This window comes from Ipomoea nil, unplaced genomic scaffold (assembly GCF_001879475.1).
Source record: "Ipomoea nil cultivar Tokyo-kokei standard unplaced genomic scaffold, Asagao_1.1 scaffold2759, whole genome shotgun sequence".
In the NCBI taxonomy this organism is placed as follows: Eukaryota; Viridiplantae; Streptophyta; class Magnoliopsida; order Solanales; family Convolvulaceae; genus Ipomoea; species Ipomoea nil.
Window position 1 is genome coordinate 2,666,436 of NW_017619187.1, and position 22,200 is coordinate 2,688,635.

Genomic DNA, 22,200 nt, shown 5'->3' on the forward strand with positions numbered 1-22,200 from the left:
CATTTTGAAACTTCAACATTCATTTTCTATTGCTAAATGTAAAAATTAATTATATTTGAAATCCCCAGAAAAAACTGTCATGGCTAACAACGTCCTCTTAATTTGATAATTATAAAATTCTAAGTTTTACTTTCTATGGAATTGGTTAAATCTATCTCCTCTGGCTATCAAAATCAACACATCTGACAGAATTTTTTAGTGAAATCCATACGTATTAGAGTTGACATACAATCAGTCTTGAAGGGAACTACAGAGAAATTTAAAGATAAGAGATTATAGACACACTAGACAGTGACACCCAAACATATATTCTGGTCAACTTAATCAATCATCTAGGGGAGATTAGGTAATAATACATCAGAAAATTCAAGCAAATTGATAAGATAGTTGACCTGATAACCATAAAATTTTAAATTCAATTCGACTCTGATCCCAACCTAAGCTGTTTATTAATTTTTTGATTTGAATCAGTTATGAACAATCTAAGTTGATTTACTTCCTTGTCGTTCTTTGTTGGGTAGGATTCACTTTCGAGAAGCAGTTGCGGGCCGGGTTCTATGTATATGCATAAAATAACTATGGAGGTTAGGATGATCCAGTCAAGTCTTCTAGCTAACTGCTTGCCTTGTGTTTTGGGTTACATTTTAGGCCGCAGACTTTGAATTTTAGGATCAATCTCACATCAATCCAATCATATAGCAACAGCAGCATAAAACAAAAAATCCCCCATTGCACAAACCTGAAAATTTCTCAAGCATACAAAATAATGGCAAAATATTCAGCAGAAAACATGGGCAAAAGGCTTATTACTTTCATCCAGGACGATGATGCGGCATATGATCTGAATGACTTGTTGCAAGCAGAGGCTGAGGTAATGGGAAAGGACACGCTTGGAACCTCGTACAGAGCGGAGATGAAGACTGGAAAAACAGTAGTTGTGAAGAGGTTGAAGGAGACGTCCATGTCGCATGAAGAATTCGACAGGAGAATTCGAGAAATTGTGAAGTTGATGAGGAGCCACAAGAATCTGCTTCCTCTCAGAGCATATTTTTTTTCCAGATATGAAAAGCTTCTTATCTTCGATCACATGCCCATGGGAAGCTTGGCTTCTCTTCTTCACCATAACAATCCAGGTCCGTGGCCTTTTCTCTCATTTTGATATCAACCTGCTTAAAATTTGTCTTGTGACCGTAGCCGGCAAAGGATCACAATGAAATAGGTAAACCTTCTATAGTCAATAAATTAAAAAATCACAAAGAGGTAGGTAAACTAGCCTGTAACCCGACAAAGGATCACAAAGATGTAGGTAAACTAGCCTGTAAACTAGCATGTGGTTGATTGGTTCAAACTAAGAAAGCTAATATACAGATTTGAAACCATGAAGTTAAACTTGAAACCTTGTGATTATCAAGCCAACCGTCCAACTAACTTAACTAGAGCTTCCCTTATTAATAATGCTTCCTACCTGTTATGTGGTGCATGTGTAATAAAAGAAAGATAAGTGAAATCAGGACCAATATCATCCAAGTTGGTCAATCTGTTGACTTGATAACTACAAAAAGATAGATGTGTCAAATGAGCAAGTTTGAGCCGTTTTGTGATAATCTCATGAGCGATATAACTCTATTAGAGTTTATGTAATTATGTATATTATTGTTTTTTTTTTAAAGTATCTGTACGGCCAACGGGCCAAACCAATCCATGTGTCAATTACAATTTGACCCTGTATATATAGTATAAAACGTGCTATTTCTAGTTTGCCCAATGTAGCAAATTAAATGAACTAGATCGGGTTGGCCCAAACAGGTCAATCCTAGATTGAATTTCGGACTAACTCGTTGGTTTGACATCTCTACCACAAGGTTACAAGTTTAATTCCTTACCAGAAACGATTTATTGGTTTATTGGTTTAAACCAAGCCGACCAACTATAGACAATCTAAACTGGTTCACAAGGTGAGGATTATCTATTTCGCATGCTCAAATAGTCTACAAATTTCAATTCCCTCATCATTAAAACAATCTATAATATTAAGACAACATACATTCAGCTCGATGGGGCAGCCAATGAATACAAGCCTAGGAAAAAATATAAAGAAAAATTCATTAGAGGTAAAGAAGCATTTTCCATTTTTTATAGAGTAAATACTCAAAATGGACCATCGACTATAGCTAAATTCACAAATTGGCCCTCGATTTTCAATTTCAATCAATTAAGTCCTTAACTTTGCAATTTTGACACGATTTGGTCCTCCATCTATTTGACTGTTTGTTGACCGTGATCGGCGATCTCCAGAAGAACCTTCAGCTCTCGTCGGAGCACGTGGAGGCCTCCAGGATGATGTTGCACCAGTTCGGAAACACGTCGTCTTCTTCGCTCTGGTACGAACTCAACTACATTGAATCCAAAGGGAGGATGAAGAAAAGCGACCGGATTTGGTAGATTGCTTTCGGCAGTGGATTCGAATGTAACAGTGCGGTCTGTAAATGCAACCGAAACCTTAAAAAAACCGATGATGGACCATAAAATTACATATATATCCTCAAAAATCACAGTCAACAAACGGTCAAATAGACAGAGGACTAAATTGTGTTAAAATTACAAAGTTAAGGACCAATTTGTAAATTTAGTTATAGTCGAGGGACCATTTTGAGTAATTACTCCTTTTTATATTATATGCTAAACAATCAAATATTGATTTGCACTAGGAAAAGGAGAGACAAACAAGGCCCCACTGACATGGAAAGTAAGAGCAAGAATTGCATTTGAAGTTGCCGGCGGCATCGCACATCTCCATTCTCAGGGCTCAAACATCTGCCATGGAAACATAACTTCATCCAACGTTTTACTCTCCAATTCTTTCAACGACGTCCGCCTGTCGGATTCCGGCGCCGCTCAGCTCGTCACCCCCAACGTTAAACTCACTGCCACCTCTTCAGGCTACCACGCACCAGAACTGAAAACCACAGATAACAACGTTACTCAGAAAGCCGATGTTTATAGCTATGGCGTCTTAGTCTTGGAGCTACTAACTGGTAAGACCCCAACGACGACAGAAGGGATGGAATTGGCGTCGTGGGTTCGGTCGATGTTTCAAGAGAAGCCAATCGCCGATGTTTTTGATGATGTTTTACGAGATTATTACCAGAATGTTGGGGGACAGATGATGGTTCAATTGTTGCAGCTTGCAATCTGTTGCACGTTCCAGAATCCTGATAAAAGGCCTTCCATGGCTGCTGTGGCAAGCAGGATTAAAGAGATTTGTGGATTCTAGTGATCACTCATGAAGCATTCAAAGTGTATGTGGAGGATGTGACAATAATATGCAAGTGATTATTATATTATGGCCCTGTTTGGTAAATGGCTGTTAGCTGATAGCGTTTAGCTGATTGTGTTATTTGAAGGGTAGAACTAGTTGATAACATTAGCTGTTATTGTAGAAAAGTGTTTGGTAAATTAGCTGTTAGCAGATAGCTGTTTGATATAATTTCTTTTCTAAAAAAGCTAATTGAAAAAAGTTGTTTGGAATAGTTTTTTAAATTTTAACATTTTGGAGTTACAAAAAGCTAATTAACAAACACTTATATTGATATTTTAATTAAATTAAACAATTAATACTGATCAAATAAGCAAAAATTGATTTATAAGCCAATTTTTTACCCATGGCCTATAACTAATGAATATTATTTCTTCATATATTTTCCTATTAATCTATTAATAACTTCCTTGAATGGATTGACGAGGGAACACCCGTTCCTGGAATCCAATCCCCGCCATCAATAAAAGCATCGACACTAAACTTGTTAGCTTCAGCAAATCTCATTCTTGAATGCACTCCCTTCCAGCGTACCCTTTGCCCGGTCGGCGATCCGGGGCCGGAGTTCTTATACTCGCCGTAGTAAATCGTGTCCGGCTTCTTGTCGCCGAAAGCACACCAACCTTTGGGATCAATAAGGTTTCCCATATCCGAGTACGAGAAAACCGTGGTGGAGTAATCTTTCCAGGGCCGGCCTAGGAACGTGGGGCAATTTCCGATATCCTCCGCCGCCGAGATGGTGCAGCTTATGAAGGAGAAGCCGGAGTTGGCCGCCGGCTCGTATTTCCCCTGGGCGGTGATGACGGTTACCGTGTTCGGCGCGGGGTTGCGGATGAGGATTTGGGTGTTCTTGAAGACGGCGGCGGAGTAGCCGAAAATGAAATCGATTGTGCCGTAGATTTTGCATTGGTAGAAGAACTGGCGGTTGGCTTGTGCGAGGAGGGTGTCTTGGTAGCCGGCGATTTTGCATTGGTAGAAGACTGCCTTGTCTGATTCCACCCTCAGCGCCACCGCTTGACCCATTTTAGGGCCGGCCGTGTTCTCGAATCCCATGTTCTTAGCTATGAAACCTGCGCCGGAAATATCTGCATATATACACTAACCAAAAGTCAAATATAGGGACTGGTTTTCCATTTTCATACTATTCGTCTTCATTCTTTGTGCATATTAGACACCTAGATTGATTTATTTGATGGATATATTAGAGTTGGATTCGGTATAAATCGACCCAATGAAGTGGAACAAGATGTGTTCAATTGACCTCGGAGCCATGAGGTCGAGCTCACTGCCAAAGGTTGAGCCTAGTGCTCGGCCTCGATCGCCAAGGCCTAGCCTAGCGCTCGCCCTAACCCCTAGGTCATCAAGGCCGAGCCACCTTGGCTGCCAATGGACGAGCCTAGTGCTCGGCCTCGGCAGCCATTAGAGGACGCGCCAAAGCTCGGCCTCGGCCACCAAGGGCAAGCTCAATGCTCAGCCTCGGCGTGGACGTGGTCAAAGTACGTGTAACTACCACCCTTTCCTCGCGGAGGTGATTGAGGAGCAATAATAGTATAAATTAAACCAGCTTGGTTGCCGTGAGTGGCCGTACACTCTTGTCCTTTAAGAGGAGTTGAGAGTTCGAAATCCCTCTTGGGCCGGCCCGGTGTGAACGAGGATTAGTCTTGAGTATGGTACGAGCTTAAAGGTGCCTCCTACAGTTAGGGTCTACTCAGGACACCTCATGGTCTGACCAAAAAAAAAAAAATATTAGTATAAATTCAGCCATAATTATCATGTCAAGACATCTCAATTCCATTTGTAATCACATTACAAAACTCTTATTTAATACGGAGTACAATATTATTGTCTTCCCATTATCATCTTGTCATTATTATTTATCTTTTAATTATTTGTTTAATTAATTCAGGTTATACCTGGGTTAATTTAATCCATCATTATCTATCTCTTTGTAATTCTTTGTCATCTAAAATTACAAAGTCATACAAATGCACACCCTCAAATAGTTGTGAGTTTTTCTCTGTCACTCGATCAAAATCCACTAAACTTATTTTTTGTGTGCAATTGAGTTATTGAACTTAAAAAGTGTGCTATCGAATCATCAAACAAGCAAAGTACGTATTTTCTAATATCTTTTAATGCAATTTGAGTTTAAAAAAAATATTTTAATCTTTATTCCCAACAAGTATGGTAGAAAAAAAAAAAAAAAAAAAAAACAACTCTTAGTATATACTATGTAAGCAATGTGATCGTATTCTATAGAAAAAAAAATTAAAAATTGTGTCAATTACACATATTTAGTATGGTTTGATTGCATAGTCTTTAAGTTCAATGACTTATTTAACATTTTATAAACAAATAATATATATATATATATATATATATATATATATATATATATATATATATATATATATATATATATATATATATATATATATATATATATATATATATATATATATATATATATATAGAGAGAGAGAGAGAGAGAGAGATGTTAGGGTGAGAGAAATGAATTTACCAATTGTTGGGGTATCGTATGACCCAATGCCACCACCGGTGCAAAGGTTACCGGAAACAATTGTAGCGTCCATCCCGTCACCAATCATGATAAGGTTGGATTTGGTAGGATCAACTTTCACAGTCTCATAATAAACTCCCGCTTTGACATACATCACAAATCTAGTACCATAAGTGGGTACGACTTTAAGGGCATCTCCGATGGTCTTGAAATTTCCCGACCCATCTTTAGCTACTACAATATCAATATGTATGTCTTTCAACGGGCTTTCAAGTATCTTTCTTTCTGCCTTAGAAAACCACCTCGACATGCCACTCGAACCCATCCCCAATTGCGGTTTACTAGCTAAGGATTCTTCAAATATATACAAGATTGCCAAGCTATTACTCGTCAACTCTATGGAACTCTTTAATTGCTCCAAAACCGCATGTCTCAACACCTCGTCCTTTGCCTCCTCAAACGCGTCGATGCATGTCTGGTGGTAGACCCCAGCGGCGGTTAGCCATGTTTTGAGGTTCTCAAACCTTTCGGTTGTAGGCTTATCATTATTAGGCGTGACCAAACAATCGTTGAGACTAGTAACTGCACGGGTATCTAGCATTTTGCGACAATATTTGAGCGCGCTTAAAGACATGGAATCTAACACATTCTTAAACTCCTCTTCTAGTTTGAGGAATCCATTGGCGACCCCCAAGACCTCGTCAATCGCTACTCCAACGGACAACCTGTACACTTCGTGGAGTCCAACGTTGTCAACTTGCGACTCGACAATGGGGGCGAGCCTATTGAAGCACGAATCTGGGTACAGTGTGGTTTTGCAGATAGCCTTGAGGTCGATGGCAGTAACCACTGCCCCAATTAGCATTAGATTTAGTAGGACTACCCTTGCTAATGGCGGCCAAGAGATCATTGTTGCTATTATCTCTTTTGTTTTTTTTTTTTTTTTTATTATTATTGTGGTGTGTTTTGCTGGTTGTGGTTGATTTTCAATTTATAGCAGTGAAAATGTTATCTTTTACTTAAAGGATATCAGATCAAATTGACGGATCGATTGATTATTTATGGGGAATTAATTATTTATTGGTTTTAACGATATGAGATCAAATCATATAGAGAAAATAGTAAGTGACATCTGTATTTTGTTTATTTCCAAAAATATTGCTCATTAACTTGGAAAGCTTTAATATTGAGTATTTTCCTTTTAAGAAAATATAATTTATTCCTAATTTTACCAATCACAAATTAACATGTCTGTATGTGGCAAAATTCTAGGTATTAATTTATTTATTTTTTATAATTTTACTAATATCTATGTTTTTGTCGCATTTTACCAATCACAAATTAACATTCTTAGTGAAGTCTGTCTTGTAATCTTAATAGGCAAAATATCTAGATTGTTCATAGCTGGATGACTCAATATTGTCTATGTAAGGGTTTACTACAATTTTGGTACCAAAATGTCATACCAATTCATTTAACAAATCAATTTGACTTCATATTAAATATAGAAGCTATATTGTGTTCGACAAAATATTTTATTCCATATATAATCTTACAAGTGATTATTATATTATTAAAACTCGACAACTCAAAATAATCACAAAAGGATTAGATCGCATGCATATAGAGTTAATTACCGAAATAATTCATTGAATATAGTAAAATTATTGATTGGTCATTGACTATTTTTCTTGACCAATTAAGGTCATCAACTTTAAAAATCTTAATCAATTTGGTCCTCAGTTTGTTTTGCTGTTAGACATCCCTTAACTCGGAATCAAATTTGTAATTTCGCTATAGTTAAGGGATCATTTCAGTAATTAACTTTTGGAGAAAATGGTGTATGTGATGATCGAAATGGTCCCTTGACTATAAACAAAATTACCAATTTGGTCCCGAATTAATGAATATCTAACGGCAAAATAAACAGAGGACCAAATTGGTTAAGATTTTTAAAGTTGATGGATTTTTAATTGGTCAAGAAAAATAATCAATGATCAAATCAGTAATTTCGTTATAGTCAAAGGACCATTTCGGTAATTAACTCCATGCATATAACTCATGACTATTATTTCTTTATATATTTCCTATTAATTAATCTATTAACTTCCTTGAATTGATTGACTGTACATTTTAGTATGGAAAATGCTACATGTACTAACATTTTGTACTTCCAACTTGTACTCCCACATACAAAATTTTGATGTAGACACTTGTATTGGGACCACATGAAAAAAAATAACTTAGCTACAGGAGTAAAATTTAACTGGTAAGTTTAGGGAATACATATAGTAGAACTCATTTAGTATAGGGAACACCTGTTCCTGGAAGCCAATTTCCGCCATCAATAAGAGCATCGACACTAAACTTGTTAGTTTAAGCAAATCTCATTCTTGAATGCACTCCCTTCCAGTGTACCCTTTGCCCGGTCGGAGATCCGGGGCCGGAGTTCTTATACTCGCCGTAGTAAATCGTGCCCGGCGGCTTGTCGCCGGGGACGAAATATGTGTAAGTATTTTTCCTAAATACAATATATTATAATATGTGTAAGTATTTTCCCTAAATACAATATATTATAATATATTGTATTATTGGGTGGCTGTGGGTGCAAGTAGGAGATTGAGTCAATTAGTGACTTAATCTGTTATGCAACTCAAAATATTCAATTAAACTTTAACTGAATATCTGCCTACGTTGATGGCATGTAGGCTTCTAAGCAAAACAGTCCTCCCACAGCTCCCGTGTTTAGAATACATGCACCATCAGGTATTCGGGGGAGAGAAGTGGTAGACAAAACACTTTTTACAGGTTTACCATCTCAGAGGCAATTTCCACAACTATGACTAGGAATGTTCAAAGGTCCTAAAGCTTCGCTGTAACGAGTCAAAGTTACTCGTTTACTTCAGTTTATGTTAGTCTTATTATTGTCTAACAATGCGACCAACCTTTGGGATCAATAAGGCTTCCCATATCGGACTACAAGAAAACCGTGGTGGCGTAATCTTTCCGGGGCCGGCCTAGGAACGTGGGGACATTTCCGATATCTTCTGCCGCCGAGATGCTGCAGTTTATGAAGGAGAAGCTGGTGATGGCCGCCGGCTCGTATTTCCCTTGGGCGGTGATGACGGTTCCCGGTTGCGGCGCGGGGTTGCGGAGGGGGATTTGGGTGTTCTGGAAGACGGCGGCGGAGAATCCGAAGATGGAATCGATTGTGCCGTAGATTTTTCACATGTAGAAGAACTGGCGGTTGGCTTGTGCCAGGAGGGTGTCTTGGTAGCCGGCGAATTTGCATTGGTAGAATATTGCCTTGTCTGATTCCACCTTCAGCGCCACCGCTTGCCCCATTGCAGCGCCGGCCGTGTTCTCGAATCCCATGTCCTTAGCTATGAAACCTGCGCCAAAAATAGCTGCATATATACACTAACCAATTAAGTCAAATATAGGGACTAGTTTTCCATTTTCATACTACTGGTCTTCCTTCTTTGAGCATATTACACACCTAGACTGATTTATTTGATGGATATATTAGAGATGTGTTCGAAATATTCACAATTTTTGAACTCAATATATAAAACTACAAACCTCAATATTCACAATTACATAACTCTATATTCACAATTTTAGAATTGAAAATTCACAATTTTAAATTCAATATACAAAATTGCTGAACTCAATATTCATAATTGCAGAACTCTATATTCACAATTTTTGAACTCTATATTCACAATTTCAGAACTCTATATTCACAATTTTATAACTCTATATTCTCAATTACATAACTGAATATTTAATCGCTGAGTTATTTTCAATAATTAACGTAACGTAACCTGCAGTCCAAAGTTTTTAATAATTATTAAAACCCACGACTGGCCTACAAAAAACAAAACCGCTCGTTCTAAAGATCCCTGCACACACCTGGAGGGTGTGATTGAGTGGAAGTGACTCATTCATCCTTAATTAAAGGTCAAAGGTTTGATCTTTGGCTTTAGAAATGGAGTAACCTTACTTAAATCTCTAGACTAGCTGTCCCACTCAAAAGAGGTACATACAATTTAGTGAAGGATTAGTCACCGAGTCCGACAAGGGTACAGGGGTAAATCACAATTGACGTGACGGGTAAGAATCTATCTCATGTCCATGTACTTGCCCCAACTAAAATTTAGTTAAATATTGTCTTAGGACACAATTCACCTGATCAATCAATCAAGGACTAGGATAAAAAATAAGATACCAGATATACTTAAATTTGGAGTTCAAACTTATATTTACTCAAATATCATATTAATATAAGAAAAAAACTTATGTCACCGCCTCACAGTTGTTAGTCCGTGAGACGGATCGGGTCAGATGAAATATAATATATTTAAAATTATCCATGAGTCAATAATTGGCATAATACAGCAACTACAAATGAATGAATAGGAACGGAACTTCATGTCAACTTCTTGACAGGTCATCAGCTAAGCTACGCGTCTGCAAACTGCGATATGATATATATGATGATCTATCAGTGGGAACACAACGACAATTTCTTGCCAGGCCAGGATTAAATCGCCCCGGAATCATAAAAGAAATATATAGCAAAGAAAACAGGCCGGCCTGCAGGAATCAGGAGCAAATTAAAGCTAAAAAAAGCTGTGAATTATATAATATAATGGCCTGGAGCCCTGACGCCATTGTTAAAAGCAAGCTGGTTTTCTTTGGCGATGGCGATGGATATGAATTGGACGATTTGTTGCGCTCGACGGCCGGCGTGTTGGGAAAGGGGACGTTCGGGACAAGTTACAAATCAGAGCTGCCGGAGAAAACTGCAGTGGCGGTGAAGAGATTGAAGATTGGTTGCTTGGCAGTTGATGAATTTACAGAGAGGGTTCATGAGCTGGGGAAGATGACACATGAAAATCTTCTTCCTCTTAGAGCATATTGTTGGAATCCCAGTGAAATTCTTCTGGTTTATGATCATATGAGCATGGGAAGCTTGGCTTTCAGGTTACATGGTAAGTGGATGGTAACTAATAATAATCCTTTCTGTTCTAATTTTTTGTTTGGGTTTTTGGAGCTGTGATTAGGGGTATCAATCAAGCCAGTCTGTTTGGTTACGGAATAGTTCAATCGTTATGCGTTGGACCGTGTCCAGCATGCTTGCTGGACACAGGTAACAGTGCAGTTAGGCACTGTTATTTTTTTTTAATTTTTTTTTTTAATTTCAGACCGCTTCTTTATAGGAATATATGTTCATAATTTTATTACTATATTATTAATAATTGTACATTCATAACTCCATAACTGTACGTTCATAACTCTATAACTGTACATTCATAACTCCATAACTGTACATTCATAACTCTATAACTGTACATTCATAACTCTATAATTGTACATTCATAATTTTCGAAGCTCTATGTTCACAATTTTAGAGCTCTATGTTCACAATTTTAGAGCTCTATGTTCATAATTGTAAGTTCATAATGTTAGAGCTCTTTGTTCATAATTTGATCAATAACTGTACATTCATAATTCCATAACTGTAGATTCATAACTCCATAACTGTACATTTATAATCTTCGAAGCTCTATATTCACAATTTTAAAGCTCCATGGTCATAATTTTATCACTATATATGTTCATAATTGTAAGTTCATAATGTTAGAGCTATGTGTTCATAATTTCATAATTGCATAACTGTACATTCATAATGGCATAACTGTACATTCATAACGGCATAACTGTATATTCATAATCCAAAAAAAATAACGCCGTTAACGCCGTTAACGGCAAAACACGCGCGAATTTTTTTTTTTTTAAACTAAATGACGCGTTTTTTTTTTAAAAAACGACGTCGTTTTGGGCCCGTGTCCACAATTCACTGTGGACACGGGTCCAGGGCATAATTTGCCGGAATAGTTCTATCCCGTTATTAAATTTATTGGTTCGGGCTTATTGATTTTTTCTTGATTGGTTTTAAAATTATTGGCCTTGGGCCATCGACCTTATTGATTTTTGGCTTATCGGCCTAAAATTTATTGATTCCAACCTTAAAATTTTTTAGCCTTATCAGACTAGTTCATCGGTTTCATGCTAAGATTGATATTCCTAACTGTGATCATACTTTCTAGATTCTTTTTCTTTTATGCAATCTGACACTTTTTTTTTTATGTGCGTCCGTGGAATGAGATTAATCTAGTTGAATGTTGGTGTTGATCCCATATAGGAAATGAAGGTAAAAACAAGGCTTCACTGAATTGGGAAGTCAGGACCAACATTGCCTTTGGTGTAACCAATGCCATCCAATATCTCCATGCTCAAGGCCCAACCATTTGCCATGGCAACATCAGATCATCAAACGTTTTCCTAACAAATTTCTTGGAAGTCCGGGTGTCGGAGTTCTGCCTACCACGACTCCTCTCCCCGGACTCCAAACTAGACCTCGTTCCAGGCTACCGCGCACCAGAAGTGACAACCCCGCACCAGGTCTCCCACCAGTCAGATGTCTATAGTTTCGGAGTTCTGCTCTTGGAACTGCTAACCGGGAAGGCCCCATTAGACGCCTTTGCGAAAAACAATGGCGTCGATTTGCCTAATTGGGTTCGGGCCATGTTTCGGGAGAAACCAATCTGTGATGTTTTTTACAGTACATTGGCAAAGGCAGAACAGAATGCAGAGCAACTGGTTCAGTTACTACAAGTTGCCATATGTTGTACTTTTCAGTATCCTAACAAAAGGCCTTCTATGGCTGCAGTGGCTGACCAGATCAAGAAAACTTGTAGTTTATGGTTTTGATAGGGGCAATCAATCATTCTTCCATGGCCTTAATTGCTACTTTAGGTTATACTAAAAGGATGAAATCAATTTTTTTTTCTCAAAATAAGAAAGTTATATCAGAATTGAAAGTCTAAATAGTCACAACCTATTATGTAATAAGCAAATTTGGGAAAAAGAAAAACTGTTAAGGAAAGAAATCACAGAAATCACATGTTAAGGAAAGAAATCACAAGTGTTGAATATTAGGAAAGTTGTCTTACTTTCCTATTCTCTTCCTTTCCTATTCTTATTAATTAGTAGTTTCCTGGACTAATTTAGTATCTAGTTTAGTATATATAGAGGTCCATAGAAGTATAGAAGAAACAGAGAGAGAGAGAGACAATCTATTGTATTCTTTCAATATAATTTATTCTCTTGTTCTTTGGTTCTCACATATCTTGCTTCCGCCTAACTGGCGGGTGGTGGATATTCTCCACCCGCCAGGTCTCTCAAACTCTGAATCTTTAACATGGTATCAGAGCTTTTGGTTTATTATATCTTGTGGATTGTGTTGTTTGGTTAATTATTGTGGGTCCATAGGATTAGTCTCATATTTTGGTATGAGTTGAGTCGTTGTAGCTTGTTCAATGCGAATCAGTCCAGAGTGCTGCAGTGATGGGCAGCACGGATGCTAGGAGAGATGCGGACCTAGCATATGCCACGGCAGTTATGGGAGGCCGATGGTTGAAGAAGAATTGGTTCGGGATGAACCAATTGTCAGGGTGCTGCAGTGATGGGCATCACGGATGCTAGGAGGGATGCGGACCTGGCATATGCCACGGCAGTTATGGGAGGCCGATGGTTGAAGAAGAATTGGTTCGGGATGAACCAATTGTGTGCACTAGGAAAACAGGAAAACACTGTGTTGGGCAGCGCTAATGATGATTTGTGGTGCGAGGGGCAGGAGCACTGTGGTGTTAGGCAGTGTTGATAACGGTGTGGGGTGTGAGTGGCAGGTGCGCTGTGGTGTTTGGCCTGTTTTTGGCTTCATGGAAGCTTAGTTAGTGCAACAGATTGAACGGTGGACTGATTTGGCACAACGTGGTTTGAAGATTGATCAAGTGGTTCGAGACATGGGTGTTGATCTCGAAGGTTATGACTCTAGATGTGAAGTCCTATGGCTCATGGATATATGTGTAATGTTATGGAATATAAATATAATATTTGGAATCTTTATAGATTAGGCAGTCTTAGAGATTTAGACACGGAGGTCGTCGACGCTGACAAGAGGGACGCTAGCAACAACGACGACGATGTCACGATGGTACGTCGTCGTCGTATCTCTCCATATGATTTTTCTCTCAATGATAACCCGGGATTGTGTTCAGCTCCATTCTTGGTGCCTTTGTCTTCCCAAGGAAGGGTCAGACATAGCGCAATCTCTTTTGAAGCCATCCATCCTAGGGTGCTTATGTTGCTATGATGGTGTTCGTGTTGATCTTTACCCTTGGTGCCTTCAATCAAAAGTCTCTTATTCCCAAGTTGGGCATTTTTCTGTTACATGCTCCAACTTGAGGGGGGTGTTAAGGAAAGAAATCACAGAAATCACATGTTAAGGAAAGAAATCACAAGTGTTGAATATTAGGAAAGTTGTCTTACTTTCCTATTCTCTTCCTTTCCTATTCTTATTAATTAGTAGTTTCCTAGACTAATTTAGTATCTAGTTTAGTATATATAGAGGTCCATAGAAGTATAGAAGAGACAGAGAGAGCGACAATCTATTGTATTCTTTCAATATAATCTATTCTCTTGTTCTTTGGCTCTCACATATCTTGCTTCCGTCTAACTGGCGGGTGGTGGATATTCTCCACCCGCCAAGTCTCTCAAATTCTGAATCTTTACAAAAACTGAATATAATACCGATCGCGAGAAGGCCAATAGATGGGGCAACCCTACCAAGTTGGTTAAACTGTTTGATTTGGTGAAGCGGTCCTTTACTGTCTAAGGTCACAATACATACTATCGAGTAGTGGCGGCAAGTTTTTCTTGTCACTAAAAAAAAAGGGCCAATGGACAATGTTGAATTTAAAACTTTGTGATTACCAAGTCAATTGTTTGATTAATTTGGCTGCAGTTTAGTTGTTTCTATAATTTATATAATTAACTAATAAATATTTTCAAAAAAAAAAAAAAAAAAAAACTAATAAATATGAAAATTTGTGGTTCGATTTCCAAATTAGGACTGTGCATCAGACGGAGTCGAACGGATCAAATTTCGAAACCAGAAAACCGTTCAGATTTTGAGTTTTTTCGGATTCCTTCGGGTTTGCACAGCCCTAATCCAAATCATGATTGCAACCCCCTCAAAAAAAAAAAAAAAAAAACACACACATTTTCTTATTACTAGCAGCTGCAGCTACTATAGAATTAGTCTGTTGCGGAGTATTATATTTCTAAAGTCTATGTCCAATATACTAACTTTATTATACCCTGTTTAAAAAATTCACACGTCTAGGGCACGTTGAAACTTCAACATTCATTTTTTATTGCTAAATTAATTATATTTGAAATTCCCAGAGAAAACTGTCATGGCTAACAACGTCCTCTTAATTTGATAATTATAAAGTTCTAAGTTTTACTTTCTATGGAATTGTCTATTAATTTTTTGGCCGAAATTGGTTTTAATCTATCTCCTTTGGCTATCAAAATCAACAAATCTAACAAAAATTTTTAGTGAAATCCATACGTATTAGAGTTGACATACAATCGGTCTTGAAGGGAACTACAGTGAAATTTAAAGATAAGATATTATAGACACATTAATTAGACAGTGACAACCAAACATATATTCTGGTCACATGCCCATGGGAAACTTGAGGATGGTTGACTTGATAACAATAAAGTTTCAAATTAAATTCGATCCCAATTAACCTAATTAAATTGTTTATTGACTTTTTTGATTTTTTTTTTTTTTTTTTTTGAAAGGAGCCTGTACGGCATTTATTGAAAATATGCAGAAATAGATGCTGGCGGATCATAATCCGAGTACATACTAGTTGTCTGAGTAAAAGCAGTAGATGCTAATGTATGAGCTAAATAATTATCTAGTCTAGGAACATACTGAAGTAAACAATAATCAAAAGACGACATAATAGTCCTGCAACTATCAACGGCATATCCCAAGTACGATCTTGACGAGTGCGTCGTAGATGATAGGTATTGTTGTAGTACCAAACAATCCGTGAAGAGGTCGATAGATTGTATTCCGCGGTTTCTTAGCCACGACAAAACTTCCTTGCATGCATTGGCTTCCGCCATTAGTGGTGAGAAACAATTTATTATTGACTTTTTTGATTTGAACCAGTTAGAAACAACATAGGTTGATTTACCTCCTTGTCGTCTTTTGTTGGATAGAATCACAAAGTAAGTTTACTAAGAATTCACTTTCGAGAAGTAGTTGCGGTTTTCTGTATATGCACTATAAAATAAATATATGGAGGTTAGGATGATCCAGTCAAGTCTTCTAGCTAACTGCTTGCCTTGTGTTTTGGGTTACATTTTAGGCCGCAGACTTTGAATTTTAGCAACAATCTTACATCAATCCAATCATATAGCAACAGCAGCATAAAACAAAAATCCCCCAATTGCACAAACCTGAAAATTTCTCAAGCATACAAAATAATGGCAAAATATTCAGCAGAAAACAGCGGCAAAAGGCTTATTACTTTCATCCAGGACGAAGATGCGGCATATGATCTGAATGACTTGTTGCAATCAGAAGCTGAGGTAATGGGAAAGGACACGCTTGGAACCTCGTACAGAGCGGAGATGAAGACTGGAAAAACAGTAGCTGTGAAGAGGTTGAAGGAGACGTCCATGTCGCATGAAGAATTCGAGAGGAGAATTCGAGAAATTGTGAAGTTGACGAGGAGCCACAAGAATCTGCTTCCTCTCAGAGCATATTATTTTTCCAGATATGAAAAGCTTCTTATCTTCGATCACATGCCCATGGGAAGCTTGGCTTCTCTTCTTCACCATAACAATCCAGGTCCGTGGCCTTTTCTCTCATTTTGATATCAACCTGCCTAAAATTTGTCTCGTGACCATAGCCAGTAAAGGATCATAATGAAGTAGGTAAATCAGCTATAGTCAACAAATTAAAAGATCACAAGGAGGTAGGTAAACTAGCCTGTAACTGGCAAAAACTTTGTGGTTATAAAGCAAACTGTCCAATTAACTTAACTAGAGTTCCCCTCATTAATAATGCTTCCTATCTATTATGTGGTGCATGTGTAATAAAAGAAAGATAAGTGAAATCAGGACCAACATCATCCAAGCTGGTCAGTCTATTGACTTGATAGCCACAAGAAGATAGATGTGTCAAACGAGCAAGTTTGAGCCGTTTTGTGATAATCTCATGAGCCATATAACTCTATTAGAGTTTATGTAATTATGTATATTAAAAAAAAAAATTGTATGACCAACGGGCCAAACCAATCCATGTGTCAAAAATTAAAGTTTGACCCTGTATATGGTATAAAACGAGCTATCTCTAGTTTGCACAATTTAGCAAATACACCAGATCGGGTTGGCCCAAACGGGTCAACACTAGACTGAATTTCGGATTAACCCATTGGTTTGACATTTCTACCACAAGGTTACAACTTACAAGTTCTATAGACAATCTAAACGGGTTCACAGGGTGATGTTTATCTAACTAGTTCGCACTTTCGGATAGTCTACAAATTTCCCTCGTCATTAAAACAATCTATTATATTCAGACAACACATTTATATTTTATAGAGTAAATACCCAAAATGGCCCATCGACTATAGCTAAATTCACAAATTGGTCATCGACTTTCAATTTCAACCAATTAAGTCCTTAACTTTGTAATTTTAACACAATTTGGTCCTCTATCTATTTGACCGTTTGTTGGTTGTGATTTTTGAGGATATATATGTAATTTCATGGTCCATCGTCCATTTTTTAAGGTTCTGTTTGCATTTCTAGACCGCACTGTTACATTTTAATCCACTGCCGAAAGCAATCTACCAAATCCGGTCGCCTTTCTTCATCCTCCCTTTGGATTCAATGTAGTTGAGTTCGTACCAGAGCGAAGAAGACGACGTGTTTCTGAACCAGTGCAACGTCATCCTAGAGGCCTCCACGTGCTCCGATGAGAGCTGAAAGTTCTTCTGGAGATCGTCGATCACGGTCAACAAACGGTCAAATAGATGGAGGATCAAATCGTGTCAAAATTACAAAGTTAAGGACTTAATTAGTTGAAATTGAAAGTCGAGGACCAATTTGTGAATTTAGCTATAGTCGAGGGACCATTTTAAGTATTTACTCTATTTTATATAAGTAATGCTAGATAACCCTCCTATTTTCCCTTCCATTTTATATATTATTATATGCTAAACAATCAAGTATTGATTTGCACTAGGAAAAGGAGAGACAAACAAGGCTCCACTGACATGGAAAGTAAGAGCAGGAATTGCATTTGAAGTTGCCGGCGGCATCGCACATCTCCATTCTCAGGGCTCAAACATCTGCCATGGAAACATAACTTCATCCAACGTTTTACTCTCCAATTCTTTCGACGACGTCCGCCTCTCGGATTCCGGCGCCGCTCAGCTCGTCACCCCCAACAACGTTAAACTCACTGCAATCTCTTCAGGCTACCACGCCCCAGAAGTGCAAAGCACAGAAAACCTTACTCAGAAAGCCGATGTTTATAGCTATGGCGTCTTAGTCTTGGAGCTACTGACTGGTAAGCCCCCAACGACAGAAGGGATAGAATTGGCGTCGTGGGTTCGGGCAATGTTTCAAGAGAAGCCAATCGCCGATGTTTTTGATGATGTTTACGAGATTATTACCAGAATGTTGGGGGGCAGATGATGGTTCAATTGTTGCAGCTTGCAATCTGTTGCACGTTCCAGAATCCTGATAGAAGGTCTTCCATGGCTGCTGTGGCAAGCAGGATTAAAGAGATTTGTGGTGTGAGCATATAGCCATTAATGTGCAATCCAACTATCAGCTTAGATTTTTAGTTAAGATGGAGCACGTGCTTCAATTTGGTATCAGAGCCAAGCGACTACGGTTTAGCGGTCTTGGAATCAACTATCAGCTTAGACTTTTAGTTGAGATGTAGCACATGTTTCAATTTGTGGATTCTAGACTGGATGTCACAATAATATGCAAGTGATTATTATATTAAAATTCGACAACTTAAAATAATCACAAAAGATTATAACTAATGACTATATTTCTTCATATATTTTCCTATTAATCTATTAATAACTTCCTTGAATGGATTGACGAGGGAACACCCGTTCCTGGAATCCAATCCCCGCCATCAATAAAAGCATCGACACTAAACTTGTTAGCTTCAGCAAATCTCATTCTTGAATGCACTCCCTTCCAGCGTACCCTTTGCCCGGTCGGCGATCCGGGGCCGGAGTTCTTATACTCGCCGTAGTAAATCGTGTCCGGCTTCTTGTCGCCGAAAGCACACCAACCTTTGGGATCAATAAGGTTTCCCATATCCGAGTACGAGAAAACCGTGGTGGAGTAATCTTTCCAGGGCCGGCCTAGGAACGTGGGGCAATTTCCGATATCCTCCGCCGCCGAGATGGTGCAGCTTATGAAGGAGAAGCCGGAGTTGGCCGCCGGCTCGTATTTCCCCTGGGCGGTGATGACGGTTACCATGTTCGGCGCGGGGTTGCGGATGAGGATTTGGGTGTTCTTGAAGACGGCGGCGGAGTAGCCGAAGATGAAATCGATTGTGCCGTAGATTTTGCATTGGTAGAAGAACTGGCGATTGGCTTGAGCGAGGAGGGTGTCTTGGTAGCCGGCGATTTTGCATTGGTAGAAGACTGCCTTGTCTGATTCCACCCTCAGCGCCACCGCTTGCCCCATTTTAGGGCCGGCTGTGTTCTTGAATCCCATGTTCTTAGCTATGAAACCTGCGCCGGAAATAGCTGCATATATACACTAACCAAGTCAAATATAGGGACTGGTTTTCCATTTTCATACTATTGGTCTTCATTCTTTGAGCATATTAGACACCTAGATTGATTTATTTGGTATATATATTAAAGATGGATAGGGGACAAATCGACCTAATAAAGTGGAGCAAGATGTGTCTGATTGACCTTGGAGTCATGAGGTCGAGCTTGACTGCTAAAGGTTGAGCCCAGTGCTTGGCCTCGATCGCCAAGGCCTAGATAGCCTAGCACTCGCCCTAACCCCTAGGTCACCAAGGCCGAGCCACCTTGGCTGCCCATGGACGAGCCTAGAGCTCGGTCTCGGCAGCCGTTAGACGACGCGCCAAAGCTCGGCCTCGGCCACCAAGGGCAAGCTCAATGCTCAGCCTCGGCTAGCTGGAGCTCGGCCTCGGCGTGGACGTGGTCAAAGTACGTGTAACTACCACCCTTTCCTCGCGGAGGTGATTGAGGAGCAATAATAGTATAAATTAAACCAGCTTAGTTGTCATGAGTAGCATGTACACTCTTGTCCCTTAAGAGAGGTTGATAGTTCGAACCCCCTCTTGGGCCGACCCGGTGTAAACGAGGATTAGTCTGAGTATGGTACGAGCTTATTAAAGGTACCTCCTACAGTTAGGGTCTACTCAAGACACCTCATGATATGACAAAAAAAAAATATTAGTATAAATTCAGCCATAATTATCTTGTCAAGACATCTCAATTCCATTTGTAATCACATTACAAAACTCTTATTTAATACAATATTCTTGTCTTCCCATTATCGTCTTGTCATTATTATTTATCTTTTAATTATTGGTTTAATTAATTCAAGTTATACCTGGGTTAATTTAATCCATAATTATCTATCTCTTTGTAATTCTTTATCATCTAAAATTACAAAGTCATACAAATACACACCCTCAAATAGTTGTGAGTTTTTCTCAGTCACTCAAAATCCACTAGACTTATTTTTTGTGTGTAATTGAGTTATTGAACTTAAAAAGTGTGCAATCGAATCATCAAACAAGCAAAGTACGTATTTTCTAATATCTTTTAATGCAATTTGAGTTTCTAAAAAAAAAAAAAAAATTAATCTTTATTCCCAACAAGTATGGTAGGAAAAAAAAAAGACAACTCTTAGTATATATCATGTAAGCACTATGATCGTATTCTATAGAAAAAATTAAAAATTTTGTCAATTACACATATTTAGGATGGTTTGATTGCATAGTCTTTAAGTTCAATGACTTATTTAACATTATATATATATATATATATATATATATATATATATATAGAGAGAGAGAGAGATGTTAGGGGGAGAGAAATGAATTTACCAATTGTTGGGGTATCGTATGACCCAATGCCACGATCCTTGCAAAGGTTGCCGGAAATAATTGTAGCGTCCATTCCGTCACCAATCATGATAAGGTTGGATTTGGTAGAATCAACTTTCAGAATCTCATAATAAGTTCCCGCTTTGACATACATCACAAACCTAGTACCATCAGTGGGTACGACTTTAAGGGCATCTCCGATGGTCTTGAAATTTCCCGACCCATCTTTAGCTACTACAATATCAATATGTATGTCTTTCAACGGGGTTTCAAGTATCTTTCTTTCTGCCTTAGAAATCCACCTCGACATGCCACTCGAACCCATCCCCAATCGTGGTTTACTAGCTAAGGATTCTTCAAATGTATACAAGATCGTCAAGCTATTACTCGTCAACTCTATCGAACTCTTGAGTTGTTCCAAAACCGCATGTCTCAGCACCTCGTCCTTTGCCTCCTCAAACGCGTCGATGCATGTCTGGTGGTAGACCCCGGCGGCGGTTAGCCACGTTTTGAGGTCCTCAATCCTTTCGGTTGTCGGCTTACCATTATTAGGCGTGACCAAACAATCTTTGAGACTAGTAACCGCACGGGTATCTAGCATTTTGCGACAGTATTTCAGCGCGCTTAAAGACATGACATCTGACACATTCTTGAACTCCTCTTCTAGTTTGAGGAATCCATTGGCGACGCCCAAGACCTCTGTAATCGCTACTCCAATGGACAACCTGTACAGTTCGTGGTGTCCAACGTTGTCAACTTGCGAGTCGACAATGGGAGCGAGCCTATTGAAGCACGAATCTGGGTACAATGTGGTTTTGCAGATAGCCTTGAGGTCGATGGCAGTAACCACTACTACACCAATTAGCATTAGATTTAGTAGGACTACCCTTGCTAATGGCGGCAAAGAGATCATTGTTGCTATTATCTCTTTTGTTTTTTTTTTTTTTTAATTATTGTGGTGTGTTTTGCTGGTTGTGGTTGATTTTCAATTTATAGCAGTGAAAATGTTATCTTTCACTTAAAGGATATCAGATCAAATTGACGGATCGATTGATTATTTATGGGGAATTATTTATTGGTTTTAACGGTTTGATCATATGAAATCAAACCATGTTATAGAGAAAATAGTAAGTGAAATCTGTATTTTGTTTTTTTTTTTTCTAAAAATATTGGAAAACTGTAATATTGACTATATATTTTCCTTTTAAGAGAATGTTATTTATTCATAATTTTACCAATCACAAATTAACATTATTTCTATATGTGGCAAAATTCTAGGTATGAACCCTATTT

General features: G+C 38.4%; 3 protein-coding genes across 6 annotated transcripts; 2 read left to right on the top strand and 1 right to left on the bottom strand.

The window, feature by feature from the left end:
* Positions 1–555: 555 nt before the first annotated feature.
* On the top strand, positions 556–18,576 carry LOC109156928 (probable inactive receptor kinase RLK902). 3 transcript variants are annotated; one of them, XM_019304826.1, is made up of 3 exons: positions 556–1,133; positions 2,709–2,902; positions 18,219–18,576. In XM_019304826.1, the coding sequence occupies exons 1-3, from the start codon at positions 767–769 to the stop codon at positions 18,480–18,482; spliced, it is 825 nt and encodes a 274-aa protein (XP_019160371.1). In that variant the 5' UTR covers positions 556–766; the 3' UTR covers positions 18,483–18,576. The 3 variants fall into 3 exon arrangements, with proteins under 3 accessions (XP_019160371.1, XP_019160370.1, XP_019160372.1); XM_019304825.1 differs by lacking the exons at positions 556–1,133; positions 2,709–2,902 and adding an exon at positions 16,105–16,626 and having other exon boundaries at positions 18,025–18,576; XM_019304827.1 differs by lacking the exons at positions 556–1,133; positions 2,709–2,902 and adding an exon at positions 16,107–16,626 and having other exon boundaries at positions 18,028–18,576.
* Positions 10,338–12,705, top strand: LOC109156926 (probable inactive receptor kinase RLK902). Of its 2 annotated transcripts, none has more exons than XM_019304821.1 (3): positions 10,338–10,834; positions 12,049–12,619; positions 12,669–12,705. In XM_019304821.1, the coding sequence occupies exons 1-2, from the start codon at positions 10,492–10,494 to the stop codon at positions 12,615–12,617; spliced, it is 912 nt and encodes a 303-aa protein (XP_019160366.1). In that variant the 5' UTR covers positions 10,338–10,491; the 3' UTR covers positions 12,618–12,619; positions 12,669–12,705. The 2 variants fall into 2 exon arrangements, with proteins under 2 accessions (XP_019160366.1, XP_019160367.1); XM_019304822.1 differs by having other exon boundaries at positions 12,049–12,616; positions 12,666–12,705.
* Positions 18,577–18,869: 293 nt separating the features above from the next.
* On the bottom strand, positions 18,870–21,820 carry LOC109156752 (pectinesterase-like). Its single transcript, XM_019304584.1, has 2 exons — positions 20,908–21,820; positions 18,870–19,564 (listed from the first exon to the last, which is right to left on the bottom strand). The coding sequence occupies exons 1-2, from the start codon at positions 21,818–21,820 to the stop codon at positions 18,870–18,872; spliced, it is 1,608 nt and encodes a 535-aa protein (XP_019160129.1).
* Between the last annotated feature and the right edge of the window lie 380 nt (positions 21,821–22,200).